The sequence below is a fragment of the Arachis stenosperma genome, chromosome 4 (assembly GCF_014773155.1).
Source record: "Arachis stenosperma cultivar V10309 chromosome 4, arast.V10309.gnm1.PFL2, whole genome shotgun sequence".
Classification (NCBI taxonomy): Eukaryota; Viridiplantae; Streptophyta; class Magnoliopsida; order Fabales; family Fabaceae; genus Arachis; species Arachis stenosperma.
The window spans coordinates 9,100,967-9,118,343 of NC_080380.1; the positions used below are offsets into that span (position 1 = coordinate 9,100,967).

The window sequence follows — 17,377 nt, forward strand, 5'->3', positions numbered from 1 at the left end:
ATAACACTTAGCTTCTTGTATAACCATGGCATACTAGGAGTTGGGTCGGATTCGATACAGATATTTACCACAGATCTATGAATACAATCCAATTCATAAACATCCTTACAAACTTGCCATAAATTAAGAGAAGTTACCAATCCCAATCCTAAGACACTCACTAAAATGAGATATTGTTTCACTTCTAAAGACAAATTAATAGGGGCCAAAAAAAAAAAAGAAAAGAAAAATTATGAGATCTTGTTTCAATTTTCTTTAGAAAAATTAAATCCCACAAGAAATTCATTTAATTTTGTTTGCCGATAAAATTTCTCTACATTGTTGTTACTTTATCGTGCTGCTAATTTAAAGTTATGTATCCAACATTATTGTTTGACACTTTGACTTTTGTGTGGCTTGTCCATAATTTTACTCAACATATTTGTTATCCCCAAGAATGAGATAGAGCATCAAGATTAGAATAAATGATTATTTGTACCCATGAGAGATGAAAACGCTGACATTTGTACCCATGAAAGCTCGAAACTAATCTTGTACCCATGATAGATGCTGTCCGTGTGACAAAAGTGCCCTGGCTTGGATCTGAGCTTGGTTCGTGGGTTTCCAAACCTACGTGGCACTCCCAACCTCCCCCCCTCCCAAATCTGAGCCAACCATTCATCTTCATCTTCATCTTCTTCATCATCACCATCACCATCACCATAACCTTCATCACCATCACCTCAGCACCGCCAAAGCCACCTCCCTTCACCACAACCTCCAGCGACAAAAACACATGACATACACACTAACAGAGGAAATAAGAGAGCAAGGAGGAAGAGAGCAGAAAAACAAGAGATTCAGAGAGTGAGGAGAGAGCACGAGAAGAGATCCGAGAGAGGGGGTATCGCGCCATCACCAGCCACCATCGCGCACCACCACCGTCGCGAGCCAGAGACGCCGCAAGGGAGAAGAGGAGCCGTCGTGCTCCGCCACTGTCCAGCCACCATCGAGCTAGGGCCGCCATCGCGCCTCACTATGCGTCACTGTCGAGCTTCGAAAAGGGAGAGAAAGTGCGCGAAGATGAGAGAGAGAGAGGGAAAGCCGATCTGTCACCACCGCCACACCCAGTCGCCGTCATCATCACGGGAGCTCGTTGCCGTCACTAGCGGGAGTCGCCGCCGCTGTCGCCGAAACCACTGTCTCCGTTTGTTGCTCAGCCTTGTCTCTGTTTCTGATTCCTCTCTTGTGTGCTGAAATCGCTGCTGCTGTGGTGGTGGCCGTGGGATTGTTTGTGCTTAAACGAAGCTAATACTGCTGCCGCTCCATTCCTCTGTTCTTTTCAAGTTTTAGTAAGTTATCCTTGTTCCAAAACCCTCATTGTTACCGTTCTATTTTCATGGTTGATTGAGAATTTTGAGACATTATTGCATTAGGGTTATGTCAATACCTTTGCAAGTTGTTCGATGGCATTGTTGTTGCGGGAAGCTGTTGGTGCGGCTAATGCCGCTACTGCTGCTGATTCGATTTAAAATCGTTGTCGCCGGAGGTTGTGGTGAAGGGAGGTGGCTGTGGCAGTGCTGAGGTGATGGTGATGGAGGTTATGGAGGTTATGGTGATGGTGATGGTGAAGAAGATGAAAATGAAGATGAAGATGAAGATGATGATGGTGAATGGTTGGCTCAGATTGGGGGGGAGTGCCACGTAGGTTCGGAAACCCACAAACCAAGCTCAGATCCAAGTCAGGGCACTTTTGTCACACGGACAGCATCTATCATGGGTACAAGATTAGTTTCGAGCTTTCATGGGTACAAATGTCAGCGTTTTCATCTCTCATGGGTATAAATGGTCATTTATTCATCAAGATTATATTGTCTTCTTTAATTCTGGACTTAATTTTCTTTTTCTTTTTTATTTTCTTTAAAAAAGATGACAAAGTTTTCATAATTTTTTTTTCTTGAGAAAACTGTCTCTATACACCGTAACTGTTCCATGTATATTAACTACGACTAACTTAGGAAATAAAACGAATGTAATTAAGCTAATAAGAATAATGTGAAGTTTTTTTCTTAATGTTTGATCTCTCTTAGTGAATTTATGTATTTCACTTGAAGTATATTTATTGAGAATCCCTTTACTTATTTATTTATTACTATATATTTATTATTATTATACTAATTATTATTATTATTATTATTATTATTATTATTATTATTATTATTATTATTATTATTATTATAAATAGGAGTAAAAACAGGTCAGCTTAGACTTCACCCTTAAAATTTTAAATTTTTAATAGATTAGACTTGTGATATATTTAACTGATCTTAGTATGGTCTGTAATATTTTATAGATTTTATTTTAAATGTTAAACTTAATTTGTTTTAAATTTGGCATGGTTTGAAGTCTAATATATATATTTTTTTATTAAAATAAAAAATATTTAAAAAATTATTTTTTTAAAAAAAATATTTATATGTAATATATTAAATTAAATCTTTATAATAATATTCAAAATTTTTAAGTATTTAAAATATAAACAATATTTATAATAAAATATAAAAAATTTTTAATAATTATTTTAATTATAAAAAATTATTTTTGTATTTATTTATATTTTAACAGATTCAAAACGACTTGACAAAATTAATAACCTAATTTATTAATAGAATTAATTTTTTAAACCAACTTATGTCTGTCACCAAAAAAAAAAACCAACTTATGTCTGACACTATTTTACAATATGTTAGACTAAAATCCAGGCTAATTTATAGGATTTAAATTTTTTAAATTTTAAATTTTATTTTAAAAAATAAAATATGATTTTTTATTATTTATTTTATAGGTGAAACAAAAAAAATATGAAAAAATATTTAAAGATAAAAAATTATACTTTATTTTTTAAAAAAAAAATTTAAAATTTAAAAGATGCAAATTTAATTTATAAGTGCCTGACCTCGCTTATTTCTACTACATGGTTCTCTTCTTATTAAATAAAATTCATTTTAAAAAAACTTTGGTAAATCTATCGGGATTTTTTTTTTGGACTATATCTATCGGTATTTAATTAATAATTAATTAATTAAAAAAGGGCAGTTAGCATTGACCTATTTACACACCCTATTTTTTCTGATAAGGGTGTATTGCAGATTTGGTTTTGGATTTCTTTTATGTAATTAGTTTGAAAACTAATTTTGATTGCTAATTTATTTGATATATGATTAGTATAGTTTTTCGCGGTTTGATTTGAATTAGTTGCATGTAAGTTAATTTTAAAATTCAATCCAATTTGATACAATTTCAACCGTTTAATTTTAATTAAATTGGTTTGATCCATTTTTGACATGTAATTATAAGGCTAATAACTTGAATTATTAATAAAATAGATAAATAAACATAGGAGGAACCTATTAAATTATGTATGTAATATTATTGAGAGATAATTAAACTTAAACAAATTGTATAGTAATCTTTTATTTTATTTTATGTAATACTATTTTATTTTATGTAATACTATTTTAATTAGATTAAATAAAATTTTTAAAAAATAAGATTAGATTAGATTAGATAAGATAAAAATCTAATCTAATCTAATCTAAATCAAACTTAACAACATTATTGTATATAAATAACATCAATTGTCACTAACACCACACACACTTAGTTGAATATTTCTCATACTAATAAAATTATCAAATATTCTTGTTTAAGAACACTTTTAGCTTCTTCAAGTCTTTAACAATGTCTTCATCAAAGTTCATCATCATTCTTCTCATGCTAATTATGTCCATGATGATGATGCCACGTGTCCCTACCACAATCGCCGCCACCCACCCAATAGAACACTGTTTAAGAAAAGCAATAAACCCTCCTTCACCGCCACCTCCAACCGCCACTAAAAGCGAACTTAAGCTGTTGGATTTTTCTAAGGTTCTTTGCCGTGACTCGTTCCGTCGTATCTCGCACGACGTTCAAGTCACGGGAAAGTTGTCCTTACAGTACATGAAGGCTCTTTGTAACATCTATGATGATGATCAAGAAAAGGTTGAAAGTTTTGTTAATGGCGCATTCTTCAATTATAATGCACAAAAACTCATGAATGGTGAAACATGTTCAACGGTGAAAGAGAAGATGCTACAGTTTGCTCCACCTATTTGGGAAGATTATAATAACAAAGAAAAAGAAGAATGGGATACGGAAGATCCAATCATATATAGGTTATTATGATCAATAATATTAAATAAAATAAATTCTGACTGTTTTTTTATTAATTTTATATAATTTATATTTTTAATTTTGTCTTTTTTTTCTACAATATATGTAGTATATATAGAACACATTATTATTATTATTATTATTATTATTATTATTATTATTATTATTATTATTATGCTTCTTTAATTTTTTTCCATAAAAAACATAGTAATCAAACTCCAATCTTTTAGATTAGCTTAATGATGTTATGTTGAAATAGAATTTAGAATTTAGTATTTAACTATTTAAAGTTTATGATTTAGAATTTGTTATTTTTGTTTAGATTATATTTTATTTTAAGTTTAAAGGTACTAACTTTTAGAGAAATTGATTTTGTATTTTGAATATAGAAGAGAAAAATTTGAGATATTAAATTTAGAGTAAAGTATCGTTTTTGTCCTCAACGTTTGTGGTAAGACCTATTTGTATCCCTAACGTTTAAATCGTCCTATTTGTATCCCTAACGTTTATAAAAGTGATTCAATGTTACCCTACTATTAATTATACTAACAAATCCGATTATATTTTTCAATTATTCTCATTTTGATGTATTCATTCTCAATTAGGTCTCACTTGGATGTGTTCGATTTTAATATTATACCCAATATTTGTGTTTAGATTAAATTATGTCCATAGAAAAGTGAATTATGTAAATATTGTAGGAATTAGTTTCAACTTTTAATGAGCTATTTTTTGAAGTGGATCATCAATTCTATCTCAGACATTTGTATTTTAACTTCAAGAAGAGATTTTTAAAACTCAAACTAAAGCGTTCATGATGTGTAATTGATAGCAGGATAACATTGAATCACTATTACAAACGTTAGGGATACAAATAGGACGATTTAAACATTAGAGACACAAATAGGATTTATCCCAAACGTTGGGGATAAAAATGATACTTTACTCTTAAATTTAAAATTGTGTTTCTTATGTTCATTTAAATGGTTCTTAATATTTGGTTAGCCAGTTGTGCTCTTAATCGAAATTTTAATATTTGGATCCGGTAACCAGATGCTCATTCGTCATTTAATTTTGGCTTTTTCATTTAAATAAAATAATTCCATTCCAAATTTACTTGATTTTTTTAGTCATTTTCGAAACATGAATACCATTTTTCTAATAATATATAAATCGTCACAAGATCTTGTGGTTTATATAATATATTAACCACTTTACCATAGGACTTTATGCATGAATGGCTTGTGAAGAGTAACAAGTTGCATTTCCTAATCTCAGCAGGGTGCCTCGATTTATGCTCAATTTGGCACACTCTCACTACCAGCCACGATTTAACTCGTACAAATTAACTCCTACATATTTTGTTTCAAACACACCCAAAATTCTATAAAAACAAAATATCCAATTGCTTTATGATAATATACAACCATCAATTTAATCTGTCTCTATTTTATTTTATTTAAGCTTATGAATCAAATAGATGGAATTAACTATTTAATCAAATATTGGTGTAATTGAATAAAAGAATTCATTCTCCCCTAATCAAGTGTTGAGAATTTAATCCTCACCTTAGTTACAGAAAAATTTAAAATTTTAGATCACTATCCCACTATTTAAAATGTTTATAAACCAGGGAGAGATTATATCCATTGAGTGAGAAAAAAAAAAGAATATTTATCATAATTAAACTATTATTAGTTAGAGCTAACACCTTTTTATTACTTTTAATTGTGGTGTTCATACAAACAGAATATCATTAAAAATCCACTTTTTCTATAGATTTATTAGTTTAGCTAATGCAATCATACAAAGAATGAAATGAAATTACATAGACATATCAAATTACAACACTTGCTATATGATTCAGAGGAGAGACTCAAGCTTGGCTTATTTAAAAATCATATCAAAAAATTCATCTCATCAAGTTCTTATGAACAAAGTTTCAACTATGATGATCATGAGCTATCTATATCTATACCTAACAAGGCTCATTGCCGGCACAAATTGCAACTGAACTATCAAATGCTTCTTGTTCTGTGATATTATTATTATTATTATTATTATGACAAGTTGAATATAGTTGGATTAATTGGCCCCTTAAGCTGCACTCCTCAACCTGTGACTTATATGTCTTTGACAATAAATCTCCACATTCTCCAATTACAGCTCTTTCTCCACTAACAACTCTAGCTAATTCTGAGATCCAGACATCGGTTTGTTCTGCCTTTGGCATGAATCTTTGAATATTGAGAACAATTGTTTCCATCATCTTTGATGCTGAATTCAGGCTCTCCCCAACCTCCTTTACATCAACCTGTTTGGTAGAATACATTTTTCTTTAAACATAATAGAATAAACAAATAAAGCTTCATTTTGGTCATTTACTTTATAAGCATAGTTTATTTTAGTCCCTGACATTTCAGGATTAGCATTAGCATTTTGGTTCTTATTTCAATCATTTTAGTTCCATCATCACGGATCTCCTAAAATGTTAGCTTGCCAAATGTGCTTTTCAAACTGCCATGTCATAAGGAATTTGTTGAATCCGAAACATGCCATGCCACATGTCATTTAACACGACACCCAGTCGATTTGAACCGACCAAGTGCAGTTTCAGAACCAAAACACTGATTTTGAAATGTGAGTATTAAAATGAATCATGCTTACGAAGTCTTGACCAGAAAATTAGTAGATATGATAATAGGATTGAAGATCATACCCTAACATTCCCACCAAGTGGAAGTTGTACTGTGGCATTCAACAAAGCTTGAATTGCTTCAGAAATAGAGAGTGAATATTCTTCTTCCAAAGCAGACCACTCATCCAGATAGGGAATCTGCATTTATATAAAACAAAACAGGCAAATTATTGATACAGACATTGCTTTGTGGACAACTTCAATGAAAAATAAGCATTCAAAATTATTAGTAGCCTTACTTGCGCATCAAGAATTGTTGAGAGAGTCTTTGATCTCCGCAAAAGCTCCAGTTCTACGCGTTTCCGGTTTACAGAATCCCGCATTTCTGATATTTTCATCGCCTGAGAATATAGTACTCTCTGCAAGGATTAATAAAACAACAAAAAGAACCAGAACTGATTAAGTTGTACTGGATTGTCCAAAATTGTAACCTAAACAAAAAACAACCAAGAGAGCTCTCAATAGTTTAAGTTGTACTGGATTAATAAGACAACAAAAAGACCCAAAAGTGATAAGTTGTACTGGATTGTACAAAATTGTAACCTAAATAAAAAAACAAAAAAGAGAGCTATCAATAGTTTAGTAAAATAACAAACACCCAACAAAGGTAACATGTCACTTATCTGACAACCATATCGAACTTTTTCAGAGTATAATTTGAAATAAGCTAAATTACAATGTCAAATGAATGAAGTCAGAGTCAGTTTACCCTAAAAAATTATCATCATTTGATCTAGAACTGTTATACACCGTGGACCAATCAAGTTTTATTTTACACTGGTGTGAGTTGTGATCAAGTTATATCTTCTTCCAAAGATTGTATTTATCAGAAGGTGCAGGGTTCTATCTATATATAAATTACAAAGATAAAATTACCAAGCTAGATGATTATGCATTTTCTTGCACTATATATAACCTTACCTCACTTTCTCTTTGCTGCACTTTCATGGCAGACACTGCTTTGGCATTGGCATATCTCCATTGCAGATAACGATTATACATCAGTCTCAAGGAATGCACATCCTCCTGATTACTAGACCCTTTCTTCCCTTTCCTTGTTTCTGCCACCGGTTTCGCGCTAGGGGGTACCGGAGGCAAACTCAGTCCTCCTGCCTTAACATGATTCAATTGATTTCCATACAGCTTGGACAGTGAAGGAGTTTGCTTCTCGCAACTTGACGGCCAAGTAATCGACCGATGAAAAGGCGAAGCATGTACTTTCGACTCAACATTACTACCACTATTGCTACTAATGCTACTACTCAAGACACTTCTGCTGCCAATTTTTTCAGCCACTGACCTATTGGACACAGAAGGCAACATATCTACCTCAGAACACAACTCAGGAAGTGACTGAGTGCTGCAACTCACACCCGAATCGCTACGACAATCATCATCGGAGCACACCGATGAAGCATCCCCGGACACCGAGTTGGTTTCCATCCGAGGCCAACCAGAACCTGCATTGCCCTTTAGTGACATTCCACTGGCCTGAAGCAGTTTCGCAGCGGCCGAGGTGTTACCCCTGTGCTGCGGCGTGAGCCTATACCTTGAAGGCACAACAACTGTGGGGGTATCAGGCCTAGAAGGGGTGGCACCGAAACCACCATTCCCAATTCCAACTCCAATTCTTCCAGAACATGACCTTGAAGGGTCTCTTCCCACTCCATTATTGTTATTCTCCTTGAAAAGCTTCACAGCCCTTTGTTTCCTCTGAGTAGTAGTAGTGTTCCCCAAATTCCCTTTACACTGAGAAGTTGAATTACACCCAACTGGGAACGGGGTTCCTGCATCTGAATTCTCAACAGGCCTGTGATTCTCATCAGAGGAATTCGAGGAATCAACTTCCGGTTGCTGGTGGTGCCGCCGCCTCGGCGCGGTTGAAGAAACCGCCGGAGACATGAACCTAGAGCTCACCTCCCGGACCCTAGGCCGGCGGTGGTTAGAAGGGGTCGGCGGCGGTGGAGGAGGAGGAGGGGCAGATGCATCTGGAACGACAGTAGAAGCTTTGATTGTTGCAGAATCCATTGCAGAATTTGGGGCTCTACAAAACTACGTGGTTCTTGTGCTTGGATCAAGCAGAAACCCTAGAATGGGTGGTGTTCGGATTGGGGTAAATGGAAACAATAGAGATAGAGACTTTGAGGAAGAAGGAAGCCTGGGTGGATCGAAAGCAGAGGTTTTGAGTGAAAGAGAAAGCGAAAGACGATGATTATTGAAGTAGCCGTTGGGAAGGAGGGTTTACGTTGCAACGGTTCTGATTTGGGGAATTTTATATTCAAAAAAATGAAAAAAATGTAATAGTTTTTAATTTTAACACTTGTTTCTCGTTAACTGCATTTATTTATGTTGCTCAGAGGAGCCTTCTCCATTGCTTTGGATCCCTTAAACCAATATTCACACCTTACATAATTGGATAGAGGTATAAAACTACTCTATATTAATAATACATTAAAATTAAATTCTAATATCTGTCTAAAACTCTTGTACCAAAAATATTAATTCAGTTCAAACAAAACAAATTTTTCTAAAATTTGAAAATTGAAAGACAGTAGTTTACATTTTTTGGGGAAAATCCATATTTTATATTACATATTTATTTTATATGATCAACCTAAATAAACAATATAAATAGATATATGGATATTGCATTTTCTATATTCTTATTATATATCAATTTAATATCTCAATTTGTTACTTATTTTAAAATATATTTTAATTGTTTACATAATTATCAACTATTTATAATTTTCATTTTAAATCTATGCATAATCTCTTTGTTAAGAAATATAAACAATATTTGTTCGAATAAAATTATTATTAGCATAATTATTTTTCGGATTGAAAATCAATAATATGCAATTCGCCAAGTACAAAGTTACTTTTAATTTGTCATAGTATTTGTCACAGTAGAGTAGAATACAATAATATTTCTCTAATATGTTTTTTTATATTTTAAATCAAACATAAATTTATTTCCTTAATATATTGCTATTTTAAAATATGTCATCCTTTCCCATGGATATGCTCTTCCACACGTTTAGATACCAATATAATTTTTAATATTAAACAGTCCCGTTGAACTTTAAAGCACCAAATTCTAAATGCCGATTATAGAATTAATCATGAAGATAAGATACTGCATCCACTAACATGCAAATGTGCCAACTACTATACCAATCTTCAATTTTCCTCTATACATATCGCTATTCATGCTTGGCATATAGTAATCATTGTGACAAATGAATTTGAATTATCTTTAACTATGAACTAGGATTATCAAACTCCTGAGAACTATATCAAATCAAAGTGATAAACCGGTAGAAACAGGAATAATCAATACATTTAAGAATACACGTGTGGTTAGATCCAGATTATAAACCTCCAACTTCATGGCAGAGGCATATATATATATATATGTATGTATACTCATCAAACTTGCATGAAATAAATGCTGCAGAGATGATGGTCTTCCATCCCAATGAAACTTTGCCATGAGATTCTCAATGGTATATATCCGAATGCCATTTTGACTCTCTTTGTATTGTTGCCAATTTCCTACAAGCTGTCTATAAACTGCATCACTGAATTTTATGTACAGAAAAGGCTTCAAAAGTGTGCTATGTTGTCGGAATGAATCAAGATGAATAAGGATTGTGACGGTTAAGTCCCGGTCGTCCCGGTCTTTCCGGTCTTGTTGAAGTCAATGGCTCATCTGTCCAGAACACGAACAACAAATCACGGTAATGTAACATCCAAACAGAATTAATCAATCAAAGCAACTTATTGGAAAAAAGTTTTCGTATAATATGCCTAAGATCATGAATGAAGAATGATACTAGAAACACAACAAACAATATTACAATGAGCCAATAAGAAGCTATATGTATTTTCTAAATCAAAGAAGCTGCAGGTTCAAAAAGCCTGAAGAGAAGGCTTATACCAGTAAAGATTGTAGATATCCAATCCTACATCATGGTCGAAAGATGCCATATAAAATTCTCTTTTTAAAAAAGCAAATATTCAGGACCAATTAAGATTATTGGAATACAAGTTGGTTGGACACCTTACAAACCAGTTGTTTCCTTGGACGATCAAATCAGACCAGACATCAATACTTGATGCCTACCTACTTTATCAATTCTTTGGCAATGCTAAATAAAAAACTCAAACTTACCTTCATCATCTTCATCTCCACTTTGACTTGTAAAGAATGGGGTCAGAAAGTTTTTATCTATTGCAGTAAATGATCCAGCACTGCAAGAAAGATGCAAAGAGAAATTAGTGGTTGCAACTTCAATGAGTCTATATGCAGTTTCACAGCTCAGATGATACCTCTTATGGAATTCTTTTAGCTTCATCTTGAATCTGCTTCCTGATGATGATTCTTCATCATAAGAAGGAGCAACATAACCATTGTTTTCCTCATAATTGTTCTTGTAAGAGAAAGGGTAGAAAATTAGTTGATAGAGAAAGAAATATATGAAATATTCATTAGAATATTGTGTTTTGTAAATCAAAACTGTTTCGCTAAAACTCTAAGTTAAGAAGAACTCATGACTGAAGATCGATTCACATAATTCAAAATCAAAACAAAGTCTCTAGATATGTTGTTGAAATGTTTATTCCAGCCACTAGTTAAGCAGGATAGTTACATAAAAAAATTTGAGATATGTTTGACACATAGAATTCTGTTTCAGTGAGGGGATTGTCAGGCTCTACTTCATAGGCTTGATAAAGTTAATTTTAGATGCAACTGAAAAACAGAACCAAAAGCTTAGTTGCATGTGTCAGCTTCTTTTTGAATCAAATAGCCTAAGTCTTAAATTATTTGTTGCAAAACTTACTGTGATGGTGCCCACTGTGGCCAAAGGGCTATCACCATGACTGTCACCAACCACTTCTAGAGCTTCCAGCATGGTACCGGTTGATCCCCCAATCAATAATACCTGATACAAACAAAATAAGTTACACATTTAAATTACTGTTTAGGTATGGTTGAAAAAGAAAGACAATTAAGAAAAGAAAAAAGTGCAGAAAATGGATGGCCACTTGCTAATAGACTAAACAGGAGAAATAAATAATAAGATGAAACTTAGTTCTTTTGGTGTTTACCTTAAGTTTTCTAGTTAGAAAATTGGCACTTCTATATTCTCTTACAACTATAACTTCTATATTCTTCTACATTCTTTTACAACTTCCATGACTTCTATATTCTTTTACAGCTCTGCCAATCTATCTTACAAGAGATTCTTAAATGGCACTCTATCAAATTGAATCAGTAGATAAACAGATCAGTGTTTGCTTAAAATTGGATTCCGTTATTTCAGCACTCTTGATTTTCTCCCAAACAGCTCAAGGATGAGATAATTAAACAATCTCAATAACATTTTAAAATCTTAATAGGGGCAAGATACAAAATAAGATTGTAATATCTTTTTTCAAAAAAGAGGGGGGAAAAAGTTTAACTGGGAAATTATGTGTCTTGATGGGTTAATAAAAAAAACCCTCCAAAAATGTAAAACTCCTGAAAAAGGGTAAACCTCATAAACATTGTCTCTTTCCTTCTTCCTTTTAATTCAAAGTTGTGAACAGAAGAAAGGAAGAATATGAGCATGCCTACCGTCAAAACAACTATTGCTGTTGTTGCAGTAAAGATGGTCTGACCATGTCCCTCTGGAAGATCATGAACTGATTGCAATGCAAGGGCAAAGGCCATTGCTCCTCGAAGTCCTGAAATGTTCATAAAGAACAAAACATAAGCATGGTAGCAAAGAATAAGCCAAAGCCAAGAAGTAATGTGTTTTATCAACAAATGATAATTTTCCAAAGCAAAACCCAATTGTTATGTGAGGCTTAATTTCTTACCACTATACCAAAGTGCTTTTTGGTGTTTTGGAGGTATCTTTCGATGAGAAGGTCTGACCAAGTTGACCAAATAAGCACAAGAGAAGACATTTGCCGCCCTGCACAAAGTGAAGAAATTTTACGACTTAAAAGAGGAAAGTGAAAGGAAAAACCTGAAAGTGCATGCATCTGTTTATATCATAGCCTGAAAGAACATATGCCACCATATTCAAATACTTTAAACGATAGCAATCAGCAAATACCTTGCAATTCCAATGAATATCTGAAGTGGTCATCATAAGAGTTAAGGAAAGAGTACCACGAACAACAGACAATTCTAATAAAAATCACACCAGTTCAAATTTATGGGCCAAATAAAGGATACAATGGAGAAGAATATAAATCCAACATGTGACCAGCTATGTTGCTCCATAGCAATATCAAAGCCCATGTATATAAATCTGTAGACATAACAAAAAAAGGTAGTCATGCATTATTTAGAGAAATTGTTTAAATACAAGACAGCAACTGCTGTAAATGAAATTCTCCTTACACAAAGGTCTCTGCTAGTGAAGATATCAACTCAAAAAAAGCAGAGACAAATCTTTGAGAACTTTGTGACAAATTTGGATATGAATAGTGCTTCATGACCTAAGAGAAAACAAAAATGTAGTCATAACAATATTTCAACACATACATGACAAAAAGGAGAAATATGAAATTTACTTACTATTCCTGTAAACAGTATTGATACGATACCAGACAAACCAAGGCCTTCTGCAAGCATGTATCTGAAACAGATAACAGTTTACACTGATTTACACTGAGAATCGAAAATTTACAACAATTCCATGAAAATATTTATGAAGACATAGTTCAGGGAGGTTACTTACGAGAAATATGGAAATAGAACAAAAAGACAACTCTCCAAGTTCTGAAGGCTGTATAGAATGGAAAATTTTCTTATCAGCATTCTCCAGGCATGATGTAAATAGTCGTATTATCAAAGAAAAGTATACTCTAAATTATATATACTTACTTGTCAATATCCAACCCTGCATACTTAAAAAGGTACTCATGGTTAAGGTTCACAAAAAAGTGTGAACATTTTTTTAAAAAATTAAACCCCTTATTATTTATACTACGAATACACAAGGCAAGAAGAATGAACTTAAAAAGGATATTAAAGCAGATATGAATCCGACTCCAACACCTGCAATTCACCAAAAAGTAAAAAATTAAACCAGGAATATCGGAAAGTAGTAAGGTCACTTGCTCTCCTTGACTTGCGGCAACATGAATTTGGTGAAGACACAATAGGCAAGTCAAAATCTACAAATCTTATGATGACATAACAAATGATGAATAGCAAAGGTTCTGTCCAAAAAACCTTCAAAACTGAACTGATTTAACAAGCTTAACATTGCCTGAACAAAATATTGGATAGATGACTAACCTGCAGACATTGAACCAACAAAAGTCTCCAAAAATCTAACAACCACCATTAATAAATTCTGTCCAGATGGATGAGTCTTAACCAATGACATCGTCCTGCAAAGGAAGTGCTTGAGTTATAAGTTAACTTCCATGATACTTCGGCTATTTTTGATAAGCATGATGATATGATCTATTTCAGAAATTAAGGTACCTGTACAAAGAAATTGCCATCTGCCAATAGTACGGAAGTCGGACAAAAGGAATAACAAATATAAAAGGGAAAGAAGGAATAGATCAGCCAGTATGCACCATTTATCTTTAAACCAGATATGCAAAGAGAAGAAGCAACGGAAACTTACTGCATCATTCAAAACAGATTCTCCAAAAACCAAAGCATATAGATTGACATCTGTGCCCAGCTCCTGCAAATGACAGCAAGCAAATCAAACAATGATTTAGGAACGAAGTTTATCAGATGGCATGTTACACTTACTATTTTACATATAATACTCAGACCTACCATGAGTGAATGACAATAAAGGACAAAATAGTTTGGAGAGATAGTCAAACCCTAAACCTTCAATCTGATTCATAATTTGCCCATTTGGTCATTGTCATTCATGATTAGCTTAGTTGAAAACATAACATATCAGGGTTTTTAAAACTTGGATTTCTCAATTGAAGCTTCATATTTCTTTTTCATGATAATTAATTAGTAACAAGATAAAACTATGCTCTGCATTGATATCTTCTTCACCATTATGACAACTGCCATTATCATTAAGTAAAAAATGAGCAGCTGAAAGTTGAGCAAGCAGGAGTAGAAAAAATCCATGAGTCCTAAACACTGACCCTCAAAAGCCTTTTGTATCGGTCATGCAAATTGGAAATGGAATAATTAACAAAAAAAAGCAGAAAAATTCAAAGCAATAGATCACCTGAAATATTGATAAAACAGTAACGGGATCAGTCGCCGATATAAGAGCCCCAAACATGAGGCACTCGACAAAAGGCAATCTATACATGAGGAAGACCAGCCCACCAAGATAACTGCACCCAGGCAGAGAAGAAAACATGATTACATAAACATTGAAAGAATCTGAAAAATCCAAATAAACCAGTCAAAATTCTAGCTATGAGGAGAAAGATGAAAAACTCACACTAAAACACCGGTCACTATTGAGGCTATAAATGTGCCAAATATTGCAAAAGTCACAATTGCTCCAAAATTAGAGAAAAAAGGTTTCTGCAAAATCCCACATTACCACCATCACCAAGTCAGAAATATTCTCCAAACAACAAACTAGAACTCATTTAACACATCTAAAAAAAATGGAGCTATGAACTATAAAGGTTCTTACAGGTGCAAGACTGAAGCCAGACTGAGTAAAGTAAAGAGTCAAGGAAACATAGTATAGAGTATCAAAAACTAAATTACATAAATTAAATTGAATGAAACAGAATAATAATAATAATAACAATGGAAAGAAAAGATTGTGATCAATGATGACAAGGATATAATATGATAGGAGGTAACAAGAAGAGGAAGAAAAACTCTTCGTGAAAATTGAACCACGCCCTGCACAACAATGAAAAGCCCCAAATTTGAGAGAGTCAGCGAAATAAAACTAAGAAGAGAAAAAAGAGAGAGTGACTGAAGAAGAAGAAGAACCTGATACTATTTTCGGTGTCAGAGATGTTAGCGAGAACACCAACGATTAAGCCAATGAGAAGAGAGGCACTGGCTTCGGGGATGACGTAAATCTTCTTGCGGCGGAGGACGTGGCCGAGGACGAAGGAGAGGACGAGCATCATGATCTGAAGCAGGATTCCGACGCCGGCGGCCTGCTGTTCCTTGCCGGGGGTTTTGCTGCCGTGAGCGTCGGCCGGAGATATATCGTCCTCCATCCCCATTACAAGTTCCTCCAATCGATTCGATTCCGATTCGATTGGGAATGAACGGATTCTGTGCGAGTGGCTTTGTTCCTTTTTGGTTGTGTTGTTGTTGTTTGGTGTGATCAGTGATGGCGGTGCTGATTCTTCGCAATAATCGGTTCGGTTGTTGTGATTTTCAAACGAATTCTTTGATTTCTTCTTTCTCTTTGATTTCTCTTTCTCCTCTCTTCTTCTCCACTCTCTCCTCACGCCTTGGACTATGCTTAAAACACTAATGCATTATTTTATTTTATTCAATTTTTTAATCTCACCAATAATTAATAAAAAAACAAATATAGTTAAAAAATTATATAAAATAAATACATTAAAATTAAATTTCAAAAACTAACATGGTTAATAATTCATCTTTTTATATATTAAATAATAATAATAGATTTGAGATTACTCAAAAACTCAAAATAATAAGTATGTTATATATAGAAGAAGAAGATATAAATTATAAATGTTAATGTGACACGACAAATTATATACACACTAACCAAACATTTCTGCATAGTGAAATTTTCTTTCGTAATCTGATTCGATGACTTGATCCATCAAACTTTAAACTCATTCTAATAATTTTTCTGTTTACTTTTTACAAGATCTCACGTTGGGTCCCCAGCATTTGAGATCATCTACGAACAGTTTAGTAACAACTAACAACAACATAAAGAAAAAGTCTAAGTTTGACTTACGTTCAAGTCATTTTCCTAATCCTTCACACACCAATAGTTGTTATTGTTTGTTTGTTTTCTTAAGCAAAATTATTGTTCACTAGAAGAGTAATCGTAGCATCGCACAACACTATTTTAAATAAGAAAATTAGCCATATCTCTTGCGTTTAGATTCGGAAACATTTTTTAATTTAGCAGTGATTAATTAATATGTTTGAACGAGAAGAATCTCTCTTTGCATTTTAAGAAAAAGAAAGTCCCAAGTTTTAAATTTGGAGTTATAGTTCTTAATATCTCAAACCAAGTAACTGTATGTGAATGTTTAGAGATGATTAAGCCATAAGGAAAATGGAATGAGTTGGCATTGAATGAACAAATCTAATTTTTTTTAATTGATAACTATTTCTAAAATATTTAGACAAAATCCCAGACTAGATATTATTATTCAAAGTAGTATAATAAATTCAATAAATTCTCTAAAATATAGTAATTTTATTGGATCATCCTTTTCTCTAAAAGGCAAGAAGGCAATAACTTGATATTGAAGCAAAATACATATGCCTAATGTATGAAGAAAAGAAATGGATGA

At 33.1% G+C, this 17,377-nt stretch overlaps 3 protein-coding genes across 3 annotated transcripts; 1 reads left to right on the forward strand and 2 right to left on the reverse strand.

The window, feature by feature from the left end:
* The first annotated feature begins 3,720 nt into the window (after positions 1 to 3,720).
* LOC130974551 (uncharacterized) lies at positions 3,721 to 4,206 on the forward strand. The gene has a single exon (XM_057899424.1). It carries the CDS (start codon positions 3,721 to 3,723, stop codon positions 4,204 to 4,206), a length of 486 nt encoding a protein of 161 aa, XP_057755407.1.
* Positions 4,207 to 5,993: 1,787 nt separating this feature from the next.
* LOC130976640 (protein ENDOSPERM DEFECTIVE 1-like) lies at positions 5,994 to 9,069 on the reverse strand. Its single transcript, XM_057901555.1, has 4 exons — positions 7,814 to 9,069; positions 7,132 to 7,251; positions 6,914 to 7,030; positions 5,994 to 6,508 (listed from the first exon to the last, which is right to left on the reverse strand). The coding sequence occupies exons 1-4, from the start codon at positions 8,918 to 8,920 to the stop codon at positions 6,173 to 6,175; spliced, it is 1,680 nt and encodes a 559-aa protein (XP_057757538.1). The 5' UTR covers positions 8,921 to 9,069; the 3' UTR covers positions 5,994 to 6,172.
* A 972-nt stretch (positions 9,070 to 10,041) lies between these two features.
* On the reverse strand, positions 10,042 to 16,639 carry LOC130974336 (sodium/hydrogen exchanger 6-like). The gene is made up of 22 exons (XM_057899178.1): positions 16,612 to 16,639; positions 15,849 to 16,329; positions 15,696 to 15,755; positions 15,538 to 15,562; positions 15,337 to 15,422; positions 15,115 to 15,226; positions 14,536 to 14,598; positions 14,388 to 14,407; positions 14,196 to 14,290; positions 13,924 to 13,952; positions 13,779 to 13,810; positions 13,633 to 13,680; positions 13,470 to 13,530; positions 13,293 to 13,390; positions 13,125 to 13,200; positions 13,003 to 13,022; positions 12,761 to 12,858; positions 12,516 to 12,625; positions 11,740 to 11,841; positions 11,228 to 11,328; positions 11,070 to 11,149; positions 10,042 to 10,607 (listed from the first exon to the last, which is right to left on the reverse strand). Exons 1-22 carry the CDS (start codon positions 16,616 to 16,618, stop codon positions 10,531 to 10,533), a joined length of 1,881 nt encoding a protein of 626 aa, XP_057755161.1. The 5' UTR covers positions 16,619 to 16,639; the 3' UTR covers positions 10,042 to 10,530.
* Positions 16,640 to 17,377: the final 738 nt, after the last annotated feature.

What these genes read in the sequence shown, in the direction of transcription:
- LOC130974551 (XM_057899424.1), top strand. Translation starts at nt 3,721, where the DNA reads ATGTCTTCATCAAAGTTCATCATCATTCTTCTCATGCTAATTATGTCC.
- LOC130976640 (XM_057901555.1), bottom strand. Translation starts at nt 8,920, where the DNA reads ATGGATTCTGCAACAATCAAAGCTTCTACTGTCGTTCCAGATGCATCT. An exon ending in CAACAATTCTTGATGCGCAA is followed by an intron (nt 7,031 to 7,131) that starts GTAAGGCTACTA and finishes ATATAAATGCAG; the next exon opens with ATTCCCTATCTGGATGAGTG. An exon ending in CACTTGGTGGGAATGTTAGG is followed by an intron (nt 6,509 to 6,913) that starts GTATGATCTTCA and finishes TCTACCAAACAG; the next exon opens with GTTGATGTAAAGGAGGTTGG.
- LOC130974336 (XM_057899178.1), bottom strand. An exon ending in ATAGTGACCGGTGTTTTAGT is followed by an intron (nt 15,227 to 15,336) that starts GTGAGTTTTTCA and finishes GCCTGGGTGCAG; the next exon opens with TTATCTTGGTGGGCTGGTCT. An exon ending in AATCTGTTTTGAATGATGCA is followed by an intron (nt 14,408 to 14,535) that starts GTAAGTTTCCGT and finishes TACTATTGGCAG; the next exon opens with ATGGCAATTTCTTTGTACAG.